Consider the following 22,156-nt stretch of genomic DNA (forward strand, 5'->3'; position numbering starts at 1 on the left):
CTTTTTAACAACCTTATTAGCCTGTCTTCTGACATTCAAGCATCTGTGGACAAGCTCTCCAAGATCAATCTGCTCTTAGCCTCCTAGTGTTTTGCCATTCATTGAGTATTAGTGACACTAGGAAAGCTGCTGAGCAGGCACTAACCTCAACAGGACAGCTGACCTGTTTACTGCCTCCATTTGTAAAATACCTGTGGGCCACACTATTAATACAGGCAGACACATTTCTACTTTCAGTCCAGGCAATTAGCAGTGTAACTGGCTAGAATTTTTTCAGCGATGTTCTTAAGTTAATTAATTAACAATAAAATAAAATTAAATACTGTCATTTTTCTAAGTAAGCCCTTTATTTCCTTTTCTTCAAGACTTCAAGTCAACCTCGCAATTCTACCATTCTAAGAAAGTTTTAGCTCTGATGATTTCTTTTGGATTGTTTCACTTACTGTCTCACTCTAATTAATACTTGTTGATTGCAAGCCACTAGTCTTGTATTAATTAACTCTACTAGTGCCTTGAACTTGGAGAAATACTTTAATTCTAAGGGAAAATAATTTTTTGTGATCAGCACACATCAATTCATACATTTGCAAACTCTTCTTTAAAGTAATCTATGAAATCCATAGCTTTCAGACCCAGTGGGGCCTGGTCTATTATGTAATTCAAGCAAAATGCTTTTCATATTTTTTTCTTTTTCACAGCTAATACTATTCTTTGGAGATTCAGTTAAGGGGTTTCCTTGAGTGCCAATATTTAGAGATATCCTCATTTGAAAACCATTGGCTCATATTCTGGCTCTGCCAGTAAAGTTAGATTTTACTATCTCAAATGTATGCAAGTTCTTGCATGCTGTGGCTTCATGTATTGCATATAATATATCTCAATAAGGTATGTATGCATGTATGAAGCTGTAGCTAATGTATGAGAGTCAGAGAATTCTTGTTGCTTTTTTTCCTAGTAGCTGCTGTTGATTAAAATCTATTAAACCACTACACGAAATTGAAAATCTACATATTTTAAACAAATGCCAGAAAAAATGACTTTAAGACTGTAATTTAATCTTAAGATTCAGATGACTTGTAAGTAAGTATGAACTTTAGCCTCCTACTGCTCTATTTGTCCACATTAGTCCCTTGAACAACTCGCATTATATGCAGTTCATTTTGTAATTCACAGCTGTTTGGTTTCTGCTCTGTTTTGAGGTAAGAGCAGAACTTCTTTAGTAAGGTTTGCACAGTTTAAATCTCTGAGGAAACTACAGAACAGAATGCATTCCTTGCTGTTTATTCTGCTCAAGTTCTCTTTCTCTCGTTGGTAAGGCTCCTTTTGATATAGTAGATTTTGCTATATGATCCGTCTATGCTTATTCTTGCACTATGTTTGAAACTAAAACATAAGTTCCATTATCCTAAAGGCAATTTCCATGTAATGTATATGCTCGCAATGTGTGCAGGAAGGGAATTGGAGGAACAGTGGCCTCCCAGATCCGGTCTTTTGTACTGAGGACTTATTTTCTTTCCACTTCTAGTTGTTTTAAATTCTGAGTAACTGTGCAGTTGTCTACTAACTCAATTGCAAAGTAAGACATCTTGGGAGAATTTCAATAATGTGATGAGCCAGAGTAGCTAATCAAATATGAACCATTGTGAAAACATTGTTGATTTCTCCTAGATGGGGATTATAAACTACACCGATAGTAATACAAAACCAGGTAAGAATCAGACCTTAAAGTTCTTGTGTCTTTTATATATTGTTTTTGGATGCTGCAAAAAGATAGTCACAGTGATAGGATTTACGGTCATTGCGCAATCTGTAATGGGATACATTACTAACTGGGATATTATGTCATCCATTTCAGGGTCGCCGTTGCTTGTAAGACCAGTCACTTGATGCATATAATTTTAGCTATTTCGGTCAAATGGAGTCCAAAGTAATGAGAGACAGGAATAAACATGTAACAAAGTGTTTCACACCAATATGTTGCCCTTACTCATACTGGAAAGTGTTTTAAATCAGCTACACAAAATAATTACAAAACTTCTCTGAAATCGGCGAATTTCCAGAATTCTGAACTAATGTAACACGAAAAACAGATGTAACTTGTTTGAAATGGTCTACTTGAGTTTGAGTATTTAGATTAACAGTTGTAATTTGGGAATAAATTAAAAGAAAATACATTGTCTAGATATTTGAACATGGAATGCTGCACATGCCAGTTCACGTGGTCCCAGGCACGCATTAAGTTTTATAAAGCTTTTCAACTGCTTTTTGTCTTTTATATAAATAATTTGGATGTGAACATAGGAGGTATGGTTCGTAAGTTTGCAGATGACACCAATATTGGAAGTGTAGGGGACAGTGAAGAAGGTTACCTCACAGTGCAGAGGGATCTTGACCAAATGGGCCAATGGGCTGAGGAGTAGCAGGTGGAGTTTAATTTAGATAAATGTGAGGTACTGCATTTTGGAAAGGCAAATCATGGCAGGACTTATACATTGATGGCAAGGTCCTGGAAAGTGTTGATGAACAAAGAGACCTTGGAGTGGTGATTCACAGTTCCTTGAAAGTAGAGTCACAGGTAGATAGGATAGTGAAGAAGGCTTTTGGTATGCATTCCTTTATTGGTCAGTTCATTGAGTATTGGAGTCGGGAGGTCATGTTGTGGCTGAACAGGACATTGCTGAGGTCACTATTGGAATACTGCTTGCAATTCTGGTCTCGCTGCTATAGGAAAGATATGTGAAACTTGAAAGGGCTCAGAAAAGATTCAGAAGGATGTTGCCAGGGTTGGAGGGTTTGAGCTATAGGGAGAGGTTGAATAGATTTTGAGCTATATTTCCTGGAGCATCGGAGGCTGAGGGGTGACCTTATAGAGAGTTATAAAATCATGAGGAGTATGGATGGGTTGAATAGACAAGGTATTTTCCCTGGGGTAGGGGAGTCCAAAACTAGAAGGCATAGTCCACAGTGACAACAAAAGCAATCTATTGTGCAGCCTGAAAATCAGGAACAAAATGTGCTGGAAACACTCCCCATAGATGTAGCCAGCAAACTTGGGGAAACAGAGATAATGTTCAGATAATATATTGTATATGTTACACAAACATAATAGATTTAGGTTTTGCGTGCAGATCTGGTTATGGGTACTCAGAAATCAGGTACCTCAGATGTCACTTAAAGGCAACCAGTGTCTCTTAGAGAGAAAATGTAGTAATATAAAACAAATAACTGTGGATGCTGGAGCTCTGAAACAAAAACAGAAATTGCTGGAGAAACTCAGTTGGGCTCGCAGCAAAGTGGGCAGAAAGCAGAGTTAATGTTTTGAGTTCAGAGATTCTTCATCTTAAGCATATGCCCGATATGATAAAATAAATGTTTGCAGAGTATAGAATGCTGCAGAGTCACCAGACTCCAAGTGTTAATTCTGCTTTCTTCCCACAGTTGCTGAGTTTCTCCAGTAATTTCTGTTTTGTTTGAGAAAGTGTACTTTTTGGTAGGGAGAAAGAGAGAGAAAATCTTTGCAACAAGTCCAGATCTGACAACTAGATTCTCTGATGCCATTTTGAAAGCCCTGGAGCAAATGGACAGGAAGAGTGAAGGGGGAGCTGGGGGTTGGAATATGGCTGAAGGGTTGTGATGCTAGTCGTCCTGGTCAGGAAGGGACAAAACAACATCCAGGCAGCAGCATTGCCACCTTTAGGAACAAGACCTGAAGGTGCTTAGTGCCAGAAAATTGCTGCAGTACTGAATATACGTTCAAGTGTCTCAGATCCAAAAAGTTAAAAATGATACAACGCCAGGTTGTAGTCCAACAGGTTTATTTGGAAGCACTAGCTTTAGGAGCACTGCTCCATCATCAGGTAGTTATGGAGGTCAAGATCATGCTCAGAGGAATGATAGCCAAAGGAGTCTAATTCATGGAGATGTGATACAGTAAACAACCCATGGGAATGGCCTCAACTGGGATTTTGGGTTCATGTCACACTACAGGTGACTCCACTGCATGATACACAGTCTCTCTGTCTCTCTCAAATATATAGACACCCACGGAACCTCTGTCACACACAACCTTTCTCTCATAATCATATCGGGCATATGCTTAAGATGAAGAATCTCTGAACTCAAAACATTAACTCTGCTTTCTGCCCACTTTGCTGCGAGCCCAACTGAGTTTCTCCAGCAATTTCTGTTTTTGTTTCAGAGCTCCAGCATCCACAGTTATTTGTTTTATATTACTACATTTTCTCTCTAAGAGACACTGGTTCTCTCATATGCACACACATAAACCCCTTCACTCATACCAATACACGCACCCTCTCATACTTATCCCATCACACTTGCGCGCACACACGCACATATCTACACGCACATATCTACACGCACATATCTACACGCACATATCTACACGCACATATCTACACGCACATATCTACACGCACATATCTACACGCACATATCTACACGCACATATCTACACGCACATATCTACACGCACATATCTACACGCACAATCTATCACGTGCACTCACACCTATACACACACTGACATGCACACTCAATCTGTCGCTCCTACATGCGCACACATATAACCTTATGGGTTGAATTTGTTTTCGCAGAATTTTATTTTGCTCAAAAACTGCATGAATCCATGTAAAACTCTGAAAAGCTATACAGAGGGTCTGCAAGTCTGACATAGCATTGGGACACAGATAGACTTCACATCTATTGTTTAAAAAGCTGAGCTATCTTGAGAATGTTATTTAAAAGAAATTCTGGGATTTACATATCAAAGAACAGAAACCAGCATATCCCATTATAAAAGGTGAAAGTTTTAACCTAAGATTGCTTACTGTATCACATCTCCATGACACTGGACTCTCTCTTGGCTATAAATTCTGTGAGCATGATCTTAACCTCCACAACCACCTGATGAAGGAGCGGCACTCCGAAAGCTAGTGCTTCCAAATAAACCTGTTGGACCATAACTTGGTGTTGTGTGATTTTTTTTAACTTTGTCCATCCCAGTCCAACACCAGTATCTCCAAATCACAGATCCATAAAGGTATAATGTTTACTTTCTGCTCATACCTCTTTGAGCTCCACCCTAACTTCCTGCAATGATTTCTTCCCCCGTTTCTCTTCAGATTCCTACAGTCAAATTGTAATTCATTGTACTTATATGTCCAACTTTCACTAATATTGCATCTCTCAGTTCTGCCCACTTCATATTTTATGTTCTGCATAGACCTGTGATATCTTGTCAGGCATATTCTTCAAGCACCACATGACTTTCATAGTACATTCTCCCTCTCACAGGGGAAGTCATGTAATAATTCTTGACATGAGATTGTTGCTGCAGGAGACTGAGCCTGCCTGTACACTATATCCTGCTTGAGTTTCTCTGAGTGCTATCATATCGAGTCTGTTTGAAATACAATTTGAATATGGACTCCGCTCGGCTGTCATTTAGAAAGTGCTCTCACTGTCTCCTGTCTTCCTTGCTACTCCCTCCCCCTGTCAGCCCAAAAGACTTCTCTACCAAACTACTGATAAGTGCAGTAAGCTATTTAGCAGGCTACTAGAAACAGTGTAAAAATCAGCAACCAAAATTAAGTTTCCAAATGAAGGCAACAACCCACAAAACACCCAGAAACTGACCAATAGCCTCAGAAGACAAACTAGCAAATAACAATGATCAGTCTTGAAAGCTGCTTCTTGCCTGTACTTCCACACGCTGCTGATTAAATTGATCATGGTATGACTGGCACCAGGGCAAATGATCGTACAGCGACTGAGTGCCTGAAATTTTATTCATTTCATAATTCTGCCCAGTTCCCTGGATGCCTATGGAGCTGCCGAAACCAACATTTCTGGTAGTACACTTCTGGCTCCGAGCTGCTCAAACCAACATTTCTGGCTCAGAATGAATAAATGCTTCCCACCCAACAAAACAAGTGCCTAGGCACCAGTTTTGTATCTTCAAATTTCTAAGCCATTTTTTAAAAATGTATTTTCTTTTATTTAAAACAATTAATGACTCACTTGAATGGAGAGTAGATCTAAATTACAACGTGAAATAGCGTTGGCATTCCTAAATGATTTAAGAAAAATTGTCCTCTGGAACATTCAGTCTCTGCATTATAGAATTATACAGCATACTCATTTTCCTGCAATAAGATGTATTGATAATTATAGCAGGTGCTTAACCTAATGGCTTCAACTTATTTTATATCCTAGTCAATTTGATTGGTGTAACAGGTGTTGAAGGCATTTAGAGGGCAGCGTGAGTCTGTCTGTCTTGCAAAATAGAATTTCAGCACAGGCAATTGACTCGATGTAGCATCTATTGGCCTCAACCCCTAAAAATAACTGGATTTATCCTCACAAGCAGCTAAAATAAAATCAGCTGTCACCATCAAGTCTGAGAGGAGGTAGAGGCAGATTTGACTGGAGCTGGTCTCCAGGAAGGCTGCAATAAGAGGGATTTTCACTTTTACTAAACACAAAACAGAAATACTGCTGGTACAGGATTAAAATACTTTTTGTCCACGTAATTTGTTGATCTACAAAATCATACCAACTGAACATTTGTCAAATTAGAAAGGTAAGTACAAAACATCCTGATTTCTACTAAAATAGAATATCTCATATTTAGTACATTGATTTTCATTAGTTTTGCCAGCTTTTCTTTCTCTGTTTAAATATGTAATATGCATAGAGTTTACAAAAGTAATACCAAGCTAATTCTATACATGTGCTTTAAAAATATTTTTTTTCTCTAAATTGCATTTTAGTAGCTCTTGAAATACAGTGAAGTCCTTGATCAAATTGCTAACTTTAATAGAATGTCAGTCATTCGAGTGCATTTGTAACATAATTTCTTTCGTGTGAGCATTGTGTGGAGAGGGCAACTTTTTTGACTTTTAATTCAAGATGTTTCCAATAGGCAAGCAGATTCTGAATGAATAAATTAACAAATTTTCAGCAAATTCTTGAAATTTTTAATTATTTGCTTGATTTGATATAGTTTATACATAAACAGAGATGCAATTCCTAACTTACAAACATTTGAGAATCTGCTTCCTCCTATATAACATAACAAATAGAGAATGAGTTACATTCAACCAGCAGAACCATAACAATACAGTCGTGTATTTTTTCTATCCCTCAGGACAAACCCAGCAAGAAACCATGTATATCACATCTTTAAACAGTGTAATATGCTACAAACTACTTCTCAGATGTGTAATCAGACAAAAATTGTTGCTTTATTAGGCAGCCTGTTGAATATCTGACAATGTCTCAAATCAGCATCTTGCTGCTCTGCAATTTGTAAGTTAATGAACTCAACACACTTCTCGCACTCCTGGCTGGCCTCACTTTCCTTTCTCATTACTTCCTTATTCAGATGAAACACAACCGGAGGAACATTTTTATTAAATGTACACATCAGTTACCATACGTACAAGAGTGAGCTGATTTGAAAAGTGAGATTAGCTTAGCTGATTCCTTGTCAGCTGTTTTGAACACAATGGATTGAATGGTCTCCATCTGTGCTACACATTTCTAACATTCTGTGTTTCTACATAATGTGTTTGCTCCTGTGCTACATGAAACATTCCTGTAAAAATATTAACAAAGACAACAGTTTAAATAATTACAAGTTTGGAACTCAAATGTCAGCATGGCCTTTAATGGAAATTTAATGCTGTAAATAACATCAAATCCCAAGACGAACTGTATAAAAATTGTTTTCTTACGAATTATGCATGCCATAATTTTTAGCTCTCATCATTTTTGCATTCATATAAAAAGGTTAATGAATACTCAGCTCCTGTGAAATGCTCAAATCAAACAATGTATCATAGTATTCAGTATATGCCTATTATCGAACAGTTCTGACAGCAAAATAGTAAAGACAATACACATCAATCTTCTTCACCTACTAAATAAATGACAACCTTTTAAGAGAATGACAATATGAAGTTTAATTACTATTTGGTGTGCATTTACTTTGAGTGGAGTTTATATTTTTAAAAATTTTCTTTGTTGAAATATTGAGTATAATAGTGGTGTGATCAGTGAACATTGATTTGATTGATTCTTGCTTTCTTAAATGGAACAGTCATTAATTATCCATTGAAAGATCTGTCATGAAGTAAAGTTGCTGCTAAGCATGAATTATCCAGATCTTTCAATGAGTGAATAATTGGAAAGCTGCCGATTAATGTGAAAAGAATGGCAAGTCTCACTTTTCTAAACTTTAATTTCATAGAGTCAGTTTATCATGTGATACAATGGGCTGAAATATTCCTGGCCATTCTGGGCCTATAACCATCCTCACGTTTAAAACAAATCCTTCGCTCCATTCCTAACATGTTAGGAAATATTATTAAGTCTACCACATAACAACAGTTATTTAGTTAATATATAATGACAAATGTGCATTCTTGATAATAAAATATGTTTATTGTAGAACCGTAACTGTCTCAATCAGTTCAAAATTCATTGAGTATTTTTGCTAATGCTTTTTTAACTTGTCTGACTAATAGCTTGCATATGTGACCTCCATGTTTTAAACAGTGACAAAAATGACACAATTTATTTTAAGAGATTGCTGTGTAAGTATCAGATCTAATAGCATTAACCTGATAGGCTGGTAATTGCTTGCTAGTTATAACTCATAATAACACACAAGATGGTCAACGATTCTAAAATGGAGCATACTGTGATCTGATGGCAGTCTTTGTCAACCTGCAAGCCTCCAGTATATATTTGGAATACCTATACTTTGGGAATTGCTCTAACTGGCATGGCAGAGGATGAGTCAAGAAATTCCTCTGTTTTCAGATCATATTCTACAGAAACATGAAATTACCTCTACTAAATGTTTCTTGGTCCGGACAGTTTGTTAATGGTCACTTCCTAAGTCTTCACAGACATAATTTAAGAGTTAAATATTTCATCGTACTTGTGCTTAAGATTTCCACTTTTGGGGTTAAAATTGTTTTGATTTAATGTAGTCAGATCGGTTGAAATAAAATAAAAGCCGTGTTAGTGGTACTCCGGTTTCTTCAATTAAAGAAAAACTGCAACATAACTGTATAAACTCATATCAGTTAAAGATGGAACTACTTTACAAGGTCTACGTCTACTGCTGAGAAAATAGAACAAGATGTGAGGCTGTGCCTATTTCTTCTTATGAATTATACACCAGCTTCCTACCTTATATAAAATTTGAACCATGTAGCAATTGTGATTGAAAATGTGGTTGCTAGATAGGTTTCTTGTCTGTCAACCCTGTGATGTACTAGAAATCCAATAGCATGCGTTCTTGTGGCTAATTTAGATCTATGTTCTGTCAATCAGGCCACTTGTTTCCAAGCTATTGAAGTTAATAAAATCTCTCATGTATTGAGCCGGAGTTGCACCTTCACCAAGATGAAAACATAAGACTATACTGCTTTATTCACAATACTCAAAAGCAAACTTAACTTGAATCAGACAAGAAATTGTTAAACAAATAAGCACATGGGATTTCCATTTTTCAGATCAGTTCCATTTTAACATATAGCATTTGAATCAGAACCAATATTAAAAATGTATATTAGTTAGCTTGATTTAGGAACAGAGTAATAGACACATGACCATTTTGTCTTGTCTATCAGTGGACTGATCTCTCTTTCTCACAATGATGAAAATAATGTTTGTTGTTTTGAGGATCAAAGACCTGCCAGGGCACTGTGGTACAGATGGAAGATGTTCCCATGGCTTTTGTGGAACAACTGTTCTGCTTGGAATTCAACAATTACATTTTTCCCCTCTATTCATGGTAACATCCAATAAGCACAGTTGGCTGCCTGTGGTAGCATTTGCACATCTTCAGAAGTTTACAAATATTCCTACTGCTATTTAAAGGGTTGCATTTTCCATTGACCTGCAGGCCAAGGGGATTGAAGGTGAATGATTGGTTGCCGTGGATTCCATTAAATGATTAATGGATGTTGTCCTTGAAATAATGCAGTGAGTGATTCATATGGCTAGCTATGTTTGCTACTTAAGGATAATCTCCTCCTGGAAGTGCCATCTGTAATATATTTCTTCTTTAATTCATTCATATGCATGTATTTAAAGACAAGACTATTGCACACAACATTTTGTATAAGCATAGTATAAGGCATCAAAAATGACTTGAAGTTTATGGATGGGCACAATAGTGTGCCATTCCTATGTTCAATATTTGAAGAACAAGCCTAAGATCATAGAAGAAGACTTGATGTGAAGTGGCATCACTTTGCAATAAGCCACCCACAGAACATTTGGTACAGATAGGTACTGTATCATTACAAAATTCCTTCTCATATGTTCTTCTTACCTATCTGGTCTTAAAGCCCTGTAAGTTCATGTGAAGTGCTGAATCTGAGTGCCCTTTTTGGAGAATGCTCTGAAATGCCACACTAAGATTTCTCCTCCTCACCTATGCAGATGCACCTATATTTAATTATTGATAGTTGCTTTGTAGTACAGATTTTGAGTATGGCTGATGACAGAGACATGTTGTTGAAGCTTTTTGTTTTGCACTCAACAGGGTAGACAAAGATACCAAACTCAAAGAAAGCAACAATTTATACCACATGAGAAAATGGTCATGTTTGGTTGATTGGTCAGTCAGTTAGGATTTGTCAAGGCATTGTCAGGCAGAAAGTTTCAACTATGTATCTTTACAAATAGATAAGCCCGAAGAACATACTTTAAAAGTGTTTCACACCAGTATTCTGCCTTGCTGGCCTCAATTGCACTTTAGAATATTGTGATTAGCAACATGTCTTGTATCAAATAACTTGCTAGTGGAAAATCACTTCCATTTTATTCCGTAGCAAAGAACAAATTCTAACACTGAAATAGCATTTGTTGTGAAGTAACAGCTTTACGTGGCGAATATAAGGAAACATCTGGGTACTATCATGGTAAACTAGGGACAAAACTACTTACACTATCTCTATTTAGAGTGACAAAGTTTTGGTCAGCTCTTGTGTGCTAAAATGATTTTTTAAAAATTGTTTTGAACATTTACTTTGCACAGAAGCTTTAAACCCAGCAGCAGGTACAAAAATATTTGGGAATATAACAAACAATTTCATTGCCACAGTTAAGTTACAAGATTGCATTCAAGAAAGTAGTCAGTCACCATCTTCTTGAGGGTCACTAGATGGACAACAAAAGCTCACGTCCCATGAATGCATTTTTTAAAAAAAACTAATTTTGAGCTGCTTTTTTTCCTGTTTTAAAGTTGCCGTACTCCCAGTGAATTTCAATAATTACAAGCCATTTTCTAATTCTAATTGAAGGCCTGAAACCCCTTCTTTTTTGAGAGCATAATCTTTTATGTTTTGAGAACTTTTATCGTGTCTTGCAAAATAATACTGTGTAAAGAATGATAAAATAGAAAGTTAATCATTAGGATAACTTGGCCATCATCAAGCAACTTGTGTCATGAAAATGAGTCACTTACCTCTTTATTTCTTTTAACTCATTCTATTCTGTCCCCAGACGAGCAGTGCGGGGAAGAGAGGGTTACTATTCTGATATGGATAGAACTGATCAAAAAGTTCAAGTTCTAAATTGGAATAAAGCCAATTTTGATGGTATTATACAGGAACTTTTAAAAGATGGTTGGGGGAGGCTATTGGCAGATAGATAACAGGACAGTTGGGAAGTGGGACACCTTTAAAGATGAGATACCAAGAGTTCAGAGACAGTATGTTCATGTTCAGAGACCAGTCTGAAGGACAAGGCTAGTAGGTGTAGGAAATGTTGGATTACTTGAAAAGTTGAGGCTCTGGTCAAGAAAAAGGAAGAGGCATATATCAGATATAGACAGCTGGGATTGAGTGAATCACTAGAGGACTATAAGAGCAGTTAGTGTGTACTTAAGAGGAAATCAGGAGGGCAAAAAAGGGAACATGAGAAACTTTGGAAAATAGAATTGAAGAGAATCCAAAGAGATTTTCCATGTATATTAAGGGCAAAAGAGTAACTAGCAGAGAGTAGGGGCCCTTAACAATCATTGTGACCATCTATGTGTGGAACCACAGGAGATGGGTGAGGTACTAAATGAATATTTTGCATCAGTATTTACTGTGGAGAAGGACATGAAAGTAAGGGAGCTTGGGGAAATAAGTAGTGAGGTCACTAAAATAATTCATGTTACAGAAAAGCTGCCAAAGGAGGTGGTGGATGTGGGTTCAGTTATAACATTTAAAAGGCATCTGGATGGGTATGTGAATAGGAAGGGTTCAGATTTATATAGGGCAAATGCTGGCAAATGGAGCTGGATCAGTTCGGATATCTGGTCATTGTGGATGAGTTTGACAGCAGGGTTTGTTTCTGTGCTGTACAACTTTATGACTTTATGATTCATAATTCCATATTAAAGACCTTGCTCAACACCTTTTAATGAGTTTTTAATATGATGCCCTAAAATTCAGTTGTGTTCTCATTTCCAGCTGCTTTGACATCTGATGAGCCTAGCCAGGCTGACATTGTGCCTCTTGATATCGAGGAGACTGTCTCACTTAAGGACAGATTGGCCATGTACCAAGCAGCTGTTTCTAAGAAGGCAAGCAACAGGGCATCAGCTGCGGTAAGTGCCAATATCCATGTCCACTTTTAACTTGTATTGTCCAAAGACTGATATATTTACTCTTCAATCAGTAGATAATTTTGAGCAAAAACATTGACAGCTTGAATTCCAGAAACCGTAAATGGAACAAATGCTGGGTAATGGAAGGACCTGTATACGAGCACAGAAGAGACACATTGTTTGCTTGCTTGGGGCTTAGAATTGAGACATTTTGCAATGCGTTGTTGTTTTGAACACCTTTACTAATGGAAATTCTTTTGCATCTCCATTGGCTTTGCCTCTTGGACTTGTGGGCAAGTAATAGAATCAAAGACTTCATTTACCAATTTTACAAATACTATCCAGATTTTACATGTAAACACATTTTTTTTCATTGTCTTCACAGAAGTTTCTGAAAGATAAAAGTATACCACACTCAAACAGCAAGATATTGTACATGTTGTAAGTGTAACATGAAAACTGAATGTGTTGGAAGAGCTCAGGAGGTCCTCCAGAAACTGTGGAGACAGAAACAGAGTTAATGTTTCAGATCAATGACCCTTCTATTTTTGTGCTCCTCACAGATGCTATTGAACCTGCTGAGTATTTTCAACATTTCTTGTTTTTATACCACAATCTAACTTTTTGTGCTTTCCTTGTGTGTTGGTCATGATCCTAGAACCCCCTCTAAATTCTACATAATCCTCTACGGGAATTTCACTGATGATATAGGGTGATTATTTACTGTTTGCGTGAGAGGGGTTGTTTGCATTGTAACCTCTACTAACAGTTTTAACTTGTAATGAAGTTCTGTAAATACTGTTGTGTAATATGACTCAAAATTGGAAAAAATTAAGGTGATACCATTTGGTATATTTGAGGAGTTTGAATACCTGTAGTGGCTGTTTTCTGCAGATACTTATAACTGATTTATTTCTAGTAGATTACATATTTGACAATACACTGCTACACATAATATTGTGACACTTAAGTTTTACATAAACAAATTATTGAGGTTAAACCAGTTGTAGGCATTAATGAAAAATAGATAGTAGTGAATTAATAGCCCTGGTTTACACTCTGAGTGACTGGCTGGAAGATACGAGCCAGACAATAAAGAACAAAGAAAAAAATTCTGATTGGTGAAATGTGAAATGTTTTCCTAGAATCTGCACAGGGGCAAAGCTTTTTTCATACATTTTGACCTGAATTAAGAAATAGAGTGTAGTATGAGTAATTGCATGTCCATTTTGAAAATGAAGCAAAGTTGAAAACCACACTAAGTTGTACAGAAGCAAGTAGGTAGGAAGTCACAAAGAGAAATAGACTCATTAAATGAGGAGACAAAACTAAGGTAGAAGGAATTCAACATGGATGAATGCAAGACAATCCACTTCAAAAGAAATGAAAATTATGCAGAGTGTAAAGCAGATAGCAATTCACTATTGGCCAATTTATAGATTCTCCAGAGTGAATTTCAATCCCATCATATTGACAGTTGACTCTCAACTGTATGTTTTTTATACTAGATCTTCAAGCTTCTCATTGTAAAGATAATCTTTTGCTGAAATTGTGTTGAGTTAATTGAAGTTGTGCTTTCAGCAGATAATCTGACCAAAGGAGCTGAGGCAAATATACACTTGGCTATGCTGATCCTGAATAAGGTGGTGGTTGCACTATCAAGATATAAGGCTATCCTGATAGCAATTAATTTTTTTTATTAAATGTGCTTAAGTATTAATCTGACTAGTATTCACAATCTGTATGTCTTAATGTAATTTATAAAGATTTAGAATCCCAATACATTACAAAGGCTTACTGCTCAATTCTTAAAGGTTTTCTGATCAAATCGGGGTTACTATTTGTTATAGTGAGTTAGAACATTGGCCTCTTTCTTCTGAGATAATTTTGTCTTCATTTAAAACCAAAGGTGGAATGGTGTCTCAGTGATTAATACTGCTGCCTCACAGTGCCAGGAACACAGGTTCGATTCCAGCCTTGGGTGATTGGAGTTTGCACATTCTCCCTGTGTCTGCGTGGGTTTCCTCTCACAATCCAAAGATGTGTAGGCTAGGTAAATTTGCCATGTTAAAATTGCCCATTGTGTTAGGTGTATTAGTTGGAGGGAAATGGGTCTGCGCGGGTAACTCTTTGGAGGGTTGATGTGAACTTGTTGGGCCAAATAGCCTGTTTCCATACTGTAGGGAATCTAATCTTTAAATCAAAATTAGAAATTTCAGAAGGCCATTCATTGTAAGGCGTCTCAGTGAAGTGAGTTAGGGATAAATTTAATTGAGAGCTCTTATGCCACAGTGATATGAAAGCTGCAGTGCAAGTGTCTTTATCCAAACCATGTGAATTGGGACTCCCTGTGATTGGACACAAAGACAACAGATATAATTTACTGAAACCTCCTGGACTGGGAGTGGCAGTAGAAGGTCCGATATAACAGGCAAAAAATTAAGGAGTGGAGATGTGGTCACTTTCCTGATTTCTGTTGATTAAATCTAGGATGGAAAGGGTGCCCTGCCCAGAAGCCAATTTAGGGCCATGAAACAGCCTAAAATTAGCAGGAAGAGTTCACAATAGAATGCTTTTAACATAGTTTCTTAGATTAGCATATTCTGGAACAAACTAGAGAGAAGAGTATGCTAGACTCAATGTTGTGTAATGTGACAGCATTGTTTAATGACCTCAGAGGAAAGACTCCTATGGTAGCAGTGATCATAAAATGATCAAATTCTACATTCAGTTTGAAAAGGGAGAAGAACAGGCCTAGGACAAACAATTTTAAACTTTAAAAAATTGAGAATATGAGTAGGAAAGCTGAGCAGGCTGAACTGAAGTGGGATATTAAACTAGGAAATAGTTCAGGAGAAAAGCAGTAGCAGATAGAGAGATATTTCAGAATACTCGGAAAAAGTATATTCCTGCTATAAATAATAATCCAAGCAAAAGATCCATTGTCCATGGTTTACTGATGAAGTTAAAGGGAGCATCAAAATTAAGGAAAATTTATACAATAGCACAAAGTTGAGAGGCAGGTTTGATGATTTGGTTAGAGTATAAACAACAGCAGGCAATGTCTAAATGGTTAATCAGGGCAAATAAGTTGAAGCATGAGAGGAAGCTAACTAGAAATGTGAAAACAGCTAGCAAGGTCCATAGATATCTAAAAAGAAAGAGTAAGTAACTTGAGTATTGGTCCTCTCGAGGGTGAGACTGGGGCGTTATTTGCAGCTAATAATAAAATGGCAGATGTAACAAACATATGTTTTACTTCTGTATTCATTGTAGAACATTCAAAAACCATCACATTCCTGTAAATCAGAAAGTTGATGGAAGAAAGGAACTTGATGAAATTATAATGACTAAGGGAATAGTACTGAGCCGACTGATGGAGTTGTATGTTGATGGGATTCTGGGTCTTGATGAATCCATCCCAGGGCCTGAAAAGAGGTGGCTGATGAGGTGGTACATGTATTGGTGTTAATTTTCCAATATTCGTTAGATTCTGGAAAGGTTCCACCTAAATGAAAGGATAAAATATAGCCTGTCTCTTCAAGAAGGAATGGAGGCATAAAACAGGAAACTGTGAGGTGACACTTACAAAAATCTATCAAGTTTAATTTTGATCTTTATCTTTACTTTCTGTGAACCCTGGCAAGTTTTCTCAGTCTGTTTTCCTGAACTTGCCTCATTATTTATGCCTCATTCCTCCACCACCCCATTGGAGAAGCCTGCTTGTTGTGTTCTCCCAATCATCACAGGTGTAAGTATTGGCTATTTGCAGACCCTTCTGGGATTGCTTGAGCTAGTACCATCTTTGAAGGCCAACTATTCGCCCAGTCAAGCTGGCTGAATGATGCATTTTATTTCCCTGGACATGTTAGAACGAGGGTAATTGACTCCTCTTTTTACCGATGGGAAGCTGGAGGCTCTGCTGGAGGGGATCTGTTTATGGTCACTGCCTATGGACTGTGTGCTGAGATGTGGGCAACTGATGAAGATCTGGAATAGCAAACAGTGAGTTGGAATGGCCAGAATACCCCTCTAATGTTCAGGCTGGGAAATTTCACCATTTCATTTCTGTGGCAGGTGGGGGATTGGAAACTGCATATGAATGAGGCAAGATGACATAATGATGAAAATGTTAATATGCCTAATTCATGCACATAGGTCTTTCACTGCTAACTGAATGGCCAGCTGAGACTGTCATAAATGATTGGTTGAGAAATGGGATTTTTGCTGTTGTTGGCAGTGAAAAGCTTCCTGTCAACCTCGCATTATTCTCCTAACAGTTTCATCAAAGTCCAAGTTGTTTGGAGACTGGGAAAATCTGACCGATGGGTCAGTCTGTAATTGGATGGTGTTACAATTACTCATTAAGGAAGTTATGACTGGGCAATTGGAAAAACTCATGGTATTCAGAAGTGTCAGTGTGATTTTGTGAAAGAGTAATCATGTTTAACTAATTTATTGAAGAAGTAACATGCACTGTGGATAAAAGGGAGCTGTTGATGCACTGTATTTGGATTTCCAGGAGACATTTGACAAGATTCCACATATAATATTATTGCATGGTGTAGGACCTTGTGGAATAGGAGTAACAAACTAGCATAGATGGAGATTGGCTGGCTGAAAACAGAGTATGTATACATGTTTTGTAAGGAAAAATGTGAAAAACAGATTATTACTTAGATAGTGAATGATCTCAGAAATTAAGGTGCAGTGGGAATCTAAAGGTGCATGAATCACAAAAATGTTAGATATTGCAAGTGGTTAACAAGTCTAATGAAATGTCAGAGCAATTTAATGTAATTGCATGGGTTTCCTCCAGGTGCTCCGCTTTCCTTCCATATTCCAAGGATGTGCAGGTTAGATGAATTGGCCATGCTAACCTGCCCATAGTGTTCGGGGATGTGTAGGTTAGCTGCATTAGTCGGGGTAAATATAGGGTAGGGGAATGGGTCTGAGTCAGTTACTCTTTGGAGGGTCAGTATGGACTTATTGGGCCGAAGGGCCTATTTTCACACTGTAGGGTGTTATGGACTAGTTCAGACCATCAAAACATTCTTAAGCAGGCAGCCCAGACCATAGTTTTGCTATTTGTTTCGGTAAGTGTACAGTGAAAATTACCTGGAGTAAGTTAGCTAGGTTGACTACCAGGTTTTAAAACAGACAAAAAGTTATTCATAAATTTACACAATGAAACACAAAGAACAGAATATAGAATACTCACATAATTCAGACTATCCCAAACTAGACTTAATAATGCTGTTCTTAATATATACAACAGTCCCAGTGAACAAACCCCTTAAATGCAGTGTAAAAAAATGAAACAAAAGCTTACAGGTCGAAGCTAGAAGGGCAGAAGGAGAGAGAGTCTAGCAGCTTGTTTCCACACAGCTCCACTGCCGAACTCCCAACTAAAGTTCTGAACTAAACTGCTCAGCTAGAGAGCTGGCCATGCCTCCTTGACTTGGACCAGTTACTTCTAAAAACATAAAAGCTTTGGCCTGAAGTTTCATCTGTTTACATATAAACAAAAAGGCCTTTCATTTCTGTACAAAACCAGTCAATTTGGAGCTTGAGTGGTTTATGACCCCTCTGAGAAAAACCAAGGACGCAGTATCCTTGAGAAAAGAAAAAACTTTTAGAAAAAGGGACCAGCTTTGCAGCAAGGGATTCTATGAATTCTATGAATTATAAGATGTTATCCTTCATTTGTAAATGGCATTAGTGAGACTACATCTTATATACTGTGTGAAGTTTTGGTCTCCTTGTTTAAGGAACAACGTAAATGCATTCTAGGCTATGCAAAGGAGGTTTACCAGATTGGCAGGTGGAATGATTGGATTATCTTAAGAGGAAAGATTGGACTGTCTGGACTTGTTTTCACAGAAGTTTAGAAAAGTGAGGAGTGATTTGATTGAAGTATAGAACAATGGCCTTGTAAAGGTGGACATGGAAAAGATGTTTACTTGTGTGGCTAAGCCCAGATTTAGGGGACATTGTTTTAAAATTATGGGTCACTCTTTTAGAATAGAAATGAAATGATTTATTTTTTTCTCTGAAGGTTATGTGACTTTTGAAGGCAATGGAGGTGGGGCCATCAAATGTCTTTAAGGCAAAGGTAATTAAATTCTTGTTAGGCAAGGGGAACAAAGATTATCGGGGAGAGGTGGAAAGTAGAACTCAGAACACAAATAGATCAGCCATGATCTTGTTGAATGATGGAACGGGCTTGAAAAACAACATGGCCTACTTCTCCTCCTATTCCACATGTTTTTATTTACATCAGTCTTATGGATATGTTTCAAAACAACCACATGGTGGAAAATGGTTAGCTTTTACATGATGTGCCAATCTTACGTTATCTGACTTCTTTTGAAGTGTGGTCAATTTGTAATTGACCAATAAATTCTGATTTTGACCCTAATAATGATTCCATTCTTTTATTAGTGCTTGTCTTGTTACCAGCGACTATGACTATTGGTTGATTTTCTAGTATTAATCAAAAAACACAATAGAAGGATATCATATTTGTAGTCTGATGGTTTGATTGCCAAGAAAGTATGTGGCATATTAAGAAACATATAATTGCATCTGAATACCTGCTTGCTGTTATTCATTAACTTGGGAAATGTCAAAGGAGTTGGTGACTGCAATGCACAGGGTAAATAAGAAAAGTAAATAAAACCTTTCCTATCTCTGTAATATTAAGGTGGATTTTGAAACTAATTTTTGTTTATATAACAATTGGTGGTGATTCATGAGTCATTCATTGATATACATTAGAACACCTGAAATCTATGTACCTGCAATCTCACTTCATAGGTTTAGATGATCTTGCGAGAGATCTGTGCAAAGGGTGACATCTGAACATGCACAATTTTAAATGACCTGTTTCCTTGCAATTTTGTGAATGCTAATATAAATATCAATGTCAATTTTGGCAATTCTTCATAAACACTAAAATATAAGAAATTCATGGGGAATAGTAAACTTATTTTGTACAATTTCAACTGATGTACTGATGGAGTTTGTTGATTCTAAATCATTAAGAACAAGAATCAGAAGCAGGAGCAGGCTATCACATTGGCTGGTAACATCAAGAAGTCTAAATTTTACTCAGTGAAGATGAAAAGATCAATTCTGTTGCTTTCAGTCAAGATGGCATAGATTAAATACTGTTCCTCACCTTGTTGGTTCTGACTGAACATTCAGCACTGCAACAGGACATTATGAATGGAAAATTTGCTATAGTAAGAAGATGGGTTTTGATACTGCAGAAGGTTAAGATATTTTGCTGCATTTCTTTTAATGTATGCCAGTGCCAGGTATTCTCAGATCAAAAGATAAGATAATTCAACACACCCGAAACATTTTGCCACATTCCTTCCAAATTTTGCTTCTCCCCCCACCCCCAAATCCCATTCCTCCTCCCCACCCTTCTACTTCAAAAACCCAACTTCAGAAGATACCCACAGTTAACTGGCACAAGGTCCTTTTACTGAGTTTAGCAGGAGGCCATTGATATCCTGCACACACTATGATGTGCTGGGATGGGACAGTTGTTTGTTTAAAGCAATGTTTCAATGTTTTACGGCAAAATCAAATTTTAGAAGATTTAGATTTTTGGGATAATTTTCTTGTAATCACTTTTCTCCAGCAGGTTTTATAATTCCAGCAAAGATGCACTAATATGGATAGTATTAAAAGTGCTGATCAAAATCTGAAGTAATCAAATATGAATGTTTTAATCAGCATGCTTTTTGATAATAAATAAATAGTGCTGAAGTGAACTGAATGTTTGCAAATTGCCCAACTATTTAATCTAGCACAGATTACCAAATCCTGGTCTTTTTATGTCTTACCATTTCTCTTCTTTATCAGTCTTTGATTCTCTTCTTCCACTTTTCCTTCCAGTTAGTGAATAGGACCTTTGTAGAAATTCTCTTGAATCTGTAATGAAAAATTACAGTTTGGGTGAACTAAAATAGCTTCTTATGCAAAATATTTTGATATCTTGACATTATTTTATAAAGACCACTGGTAAAATGAACTAATGGGCGGCACAGTGGTTAGCACTGCTGCCTCACAGCGCCAGAGACCTGGGTTCAATTCCCGCCTCAGGCGACTGACTGTGTGGAGTTTGCACATTCTCCCCGTGTCTGCGTGGGTTTCCTCCGGGTGCTCCAGTTTCCTCCCACAGTCCAAAGATGTGCAGGTCAGGTGAATTGGCCATGCTAAATTGCCCATAGTGTTAGGTAAGGGGTAGATGTAGGGGTATGGGTGGGTTGCGCTTCGGCGGGGCGGTGTGGACTTGTTGGGCCGAAGGGCCTGTTTCCACGCTGTAAGTAATCTAATCTAATCTAATCTAATCTAATCTAATCACACAATGACAGTATATTGAGATTCTCTGGCTTTAGAAGCAAATTTGTTACCAAAGGGATTTTCAAAAGTATAATATTTCTTTCCCATCATTCTGTCAGGGTCCAGCAGAAGAAGCCCGTGCCTTGCCTGGAGGTCTATCAAGTGTGAAAAAACAATTTGAATCACATAGTACTGTTGCTCACTACCAGCAGCAATCTGTGCAGGTAATTACTACACTTATAAAACTTGGTTGTGTCAATGTGGGCTGCATACTTCAGGTAACATCTGATAAAGGTGCTGTTAGGTAATATTTCAAAATTAGCAAAATAATTTGATTTTTTAAAAATTACTGAAAATATTGCACTTTAGATCAACTATCTGGTGTTTTCTTTTATGAGGTGTCAGTCTTGATTGGTTGTATTACCTATTTTTGAGTCACAGGAGGCTGTGAATTGTAGCTTCACACCAGAGACATGAAACGATAATCGAGATGATATTTTAGTGTAGCATTAAGGAAGTGTTGCGTTTTGGTAGATGCAATCTTCCAATAAACCGATTCACTGCCTGTCCCTTCAAGTGGTTGCAAACAATTAGGTGGCGTGATCTCTTCCTTTCTCCTGATATATATCAACTCATTTTTAATCAACACTGAGTCTTGCACTTATCATCAGCAATCTGTTTCTTTGCCTATCCCGTTTTTTTCTCTCTCACTCTGGGCACTGTCTCCATGCACTCCATTCACTCCCCTCTGCACCATCAACAGCATAACTACCACCCTTTCCCAGCTATTTCAGTTCTGACAAAGGGTCATTACACAAAATGTTATCTTGCTATTTCATTGTGACTTAGGCCAGACTTGCAGGTCCATTGTACCCTGAAGGTTGTTGCACAGGTGGATAGAGTGGTCAAGAAGGCATATGGTATGCTTGCCTTCATTAGACGGGGTATTGAGTATAAGGGCTGGCAAGTCATGTTAAAATTGTATAAGGCATTGGTTCGGCCACATTTGAAATATGTGTACAGTTCTGGTCGCCACATTACCAAAAGAATGTGGACGCTTTGGAGAGGGTGCAGAGAAGGTTTACAAGGATGTTGCCTGGTATGGAAGGTGCTAGCTATGAAGAGGGGTTGAGTAGGTTAGGTTTGTTTTCATTAGAA

General features: G+C 37.4%; 1 protein-coding gene across 4 annotated transcripts in view; it reads left to right on the top strand.

Moving 5' to 3' along the window:
• The window catches only part of xirp2b (xin actin binding repeat containing 2b), a 110,752-nt gene that overhangs the window by 54,041 nt on the left and 34,555 nt on the right, over window positions 1-22,156 (top strand). Inside the window, exons 1-3 of one of the 4 annotated variants that reach the window (XM_072579514.1) lie at window positions 1,201-1,311; window positions 12,504-12,640; window positions 21,118-21,222. In XM_072579514.1, the coding sequence (XP_072435615.1) occupies window positions 12,590-12,640; window positions 21,118-21,222 (156 nt within the window). In that variant the 5' untranslated portion in view covers window positions 1,201-1,311; window positions 12,504-12,589. Of the gene's footprint in view, window positions 1-1,200; window positions 1,312-1,532; window positions 1,709-6,415; window positions 6,602-12,503; window positions 12,641-21,117; window positions 21,223-22,156 lie in introns of those variants that run through there. The other 3 variants (XM_072579512.1, XM_072579513.1, XM_072579511.1) reach the window with 3 other exon arrangements.

The sequence above is a fragment of the Chiloscyllium punctatum genome, chromosome 10 (genome assembly GCF_047496795.1).
Source record: "Chiloscyllium punctatum isolate Juve2018m chromosome 10, sChiPun1.3, whole genome shotgun sequence".
Taxonomy (NCBI): Eukaryota; Metazoa; Chordata; class Chondrichthyes; order Orectolobiformes; family Hemiscylliidae; genus Chiloscyllium; species Chiloscyllium punctatum.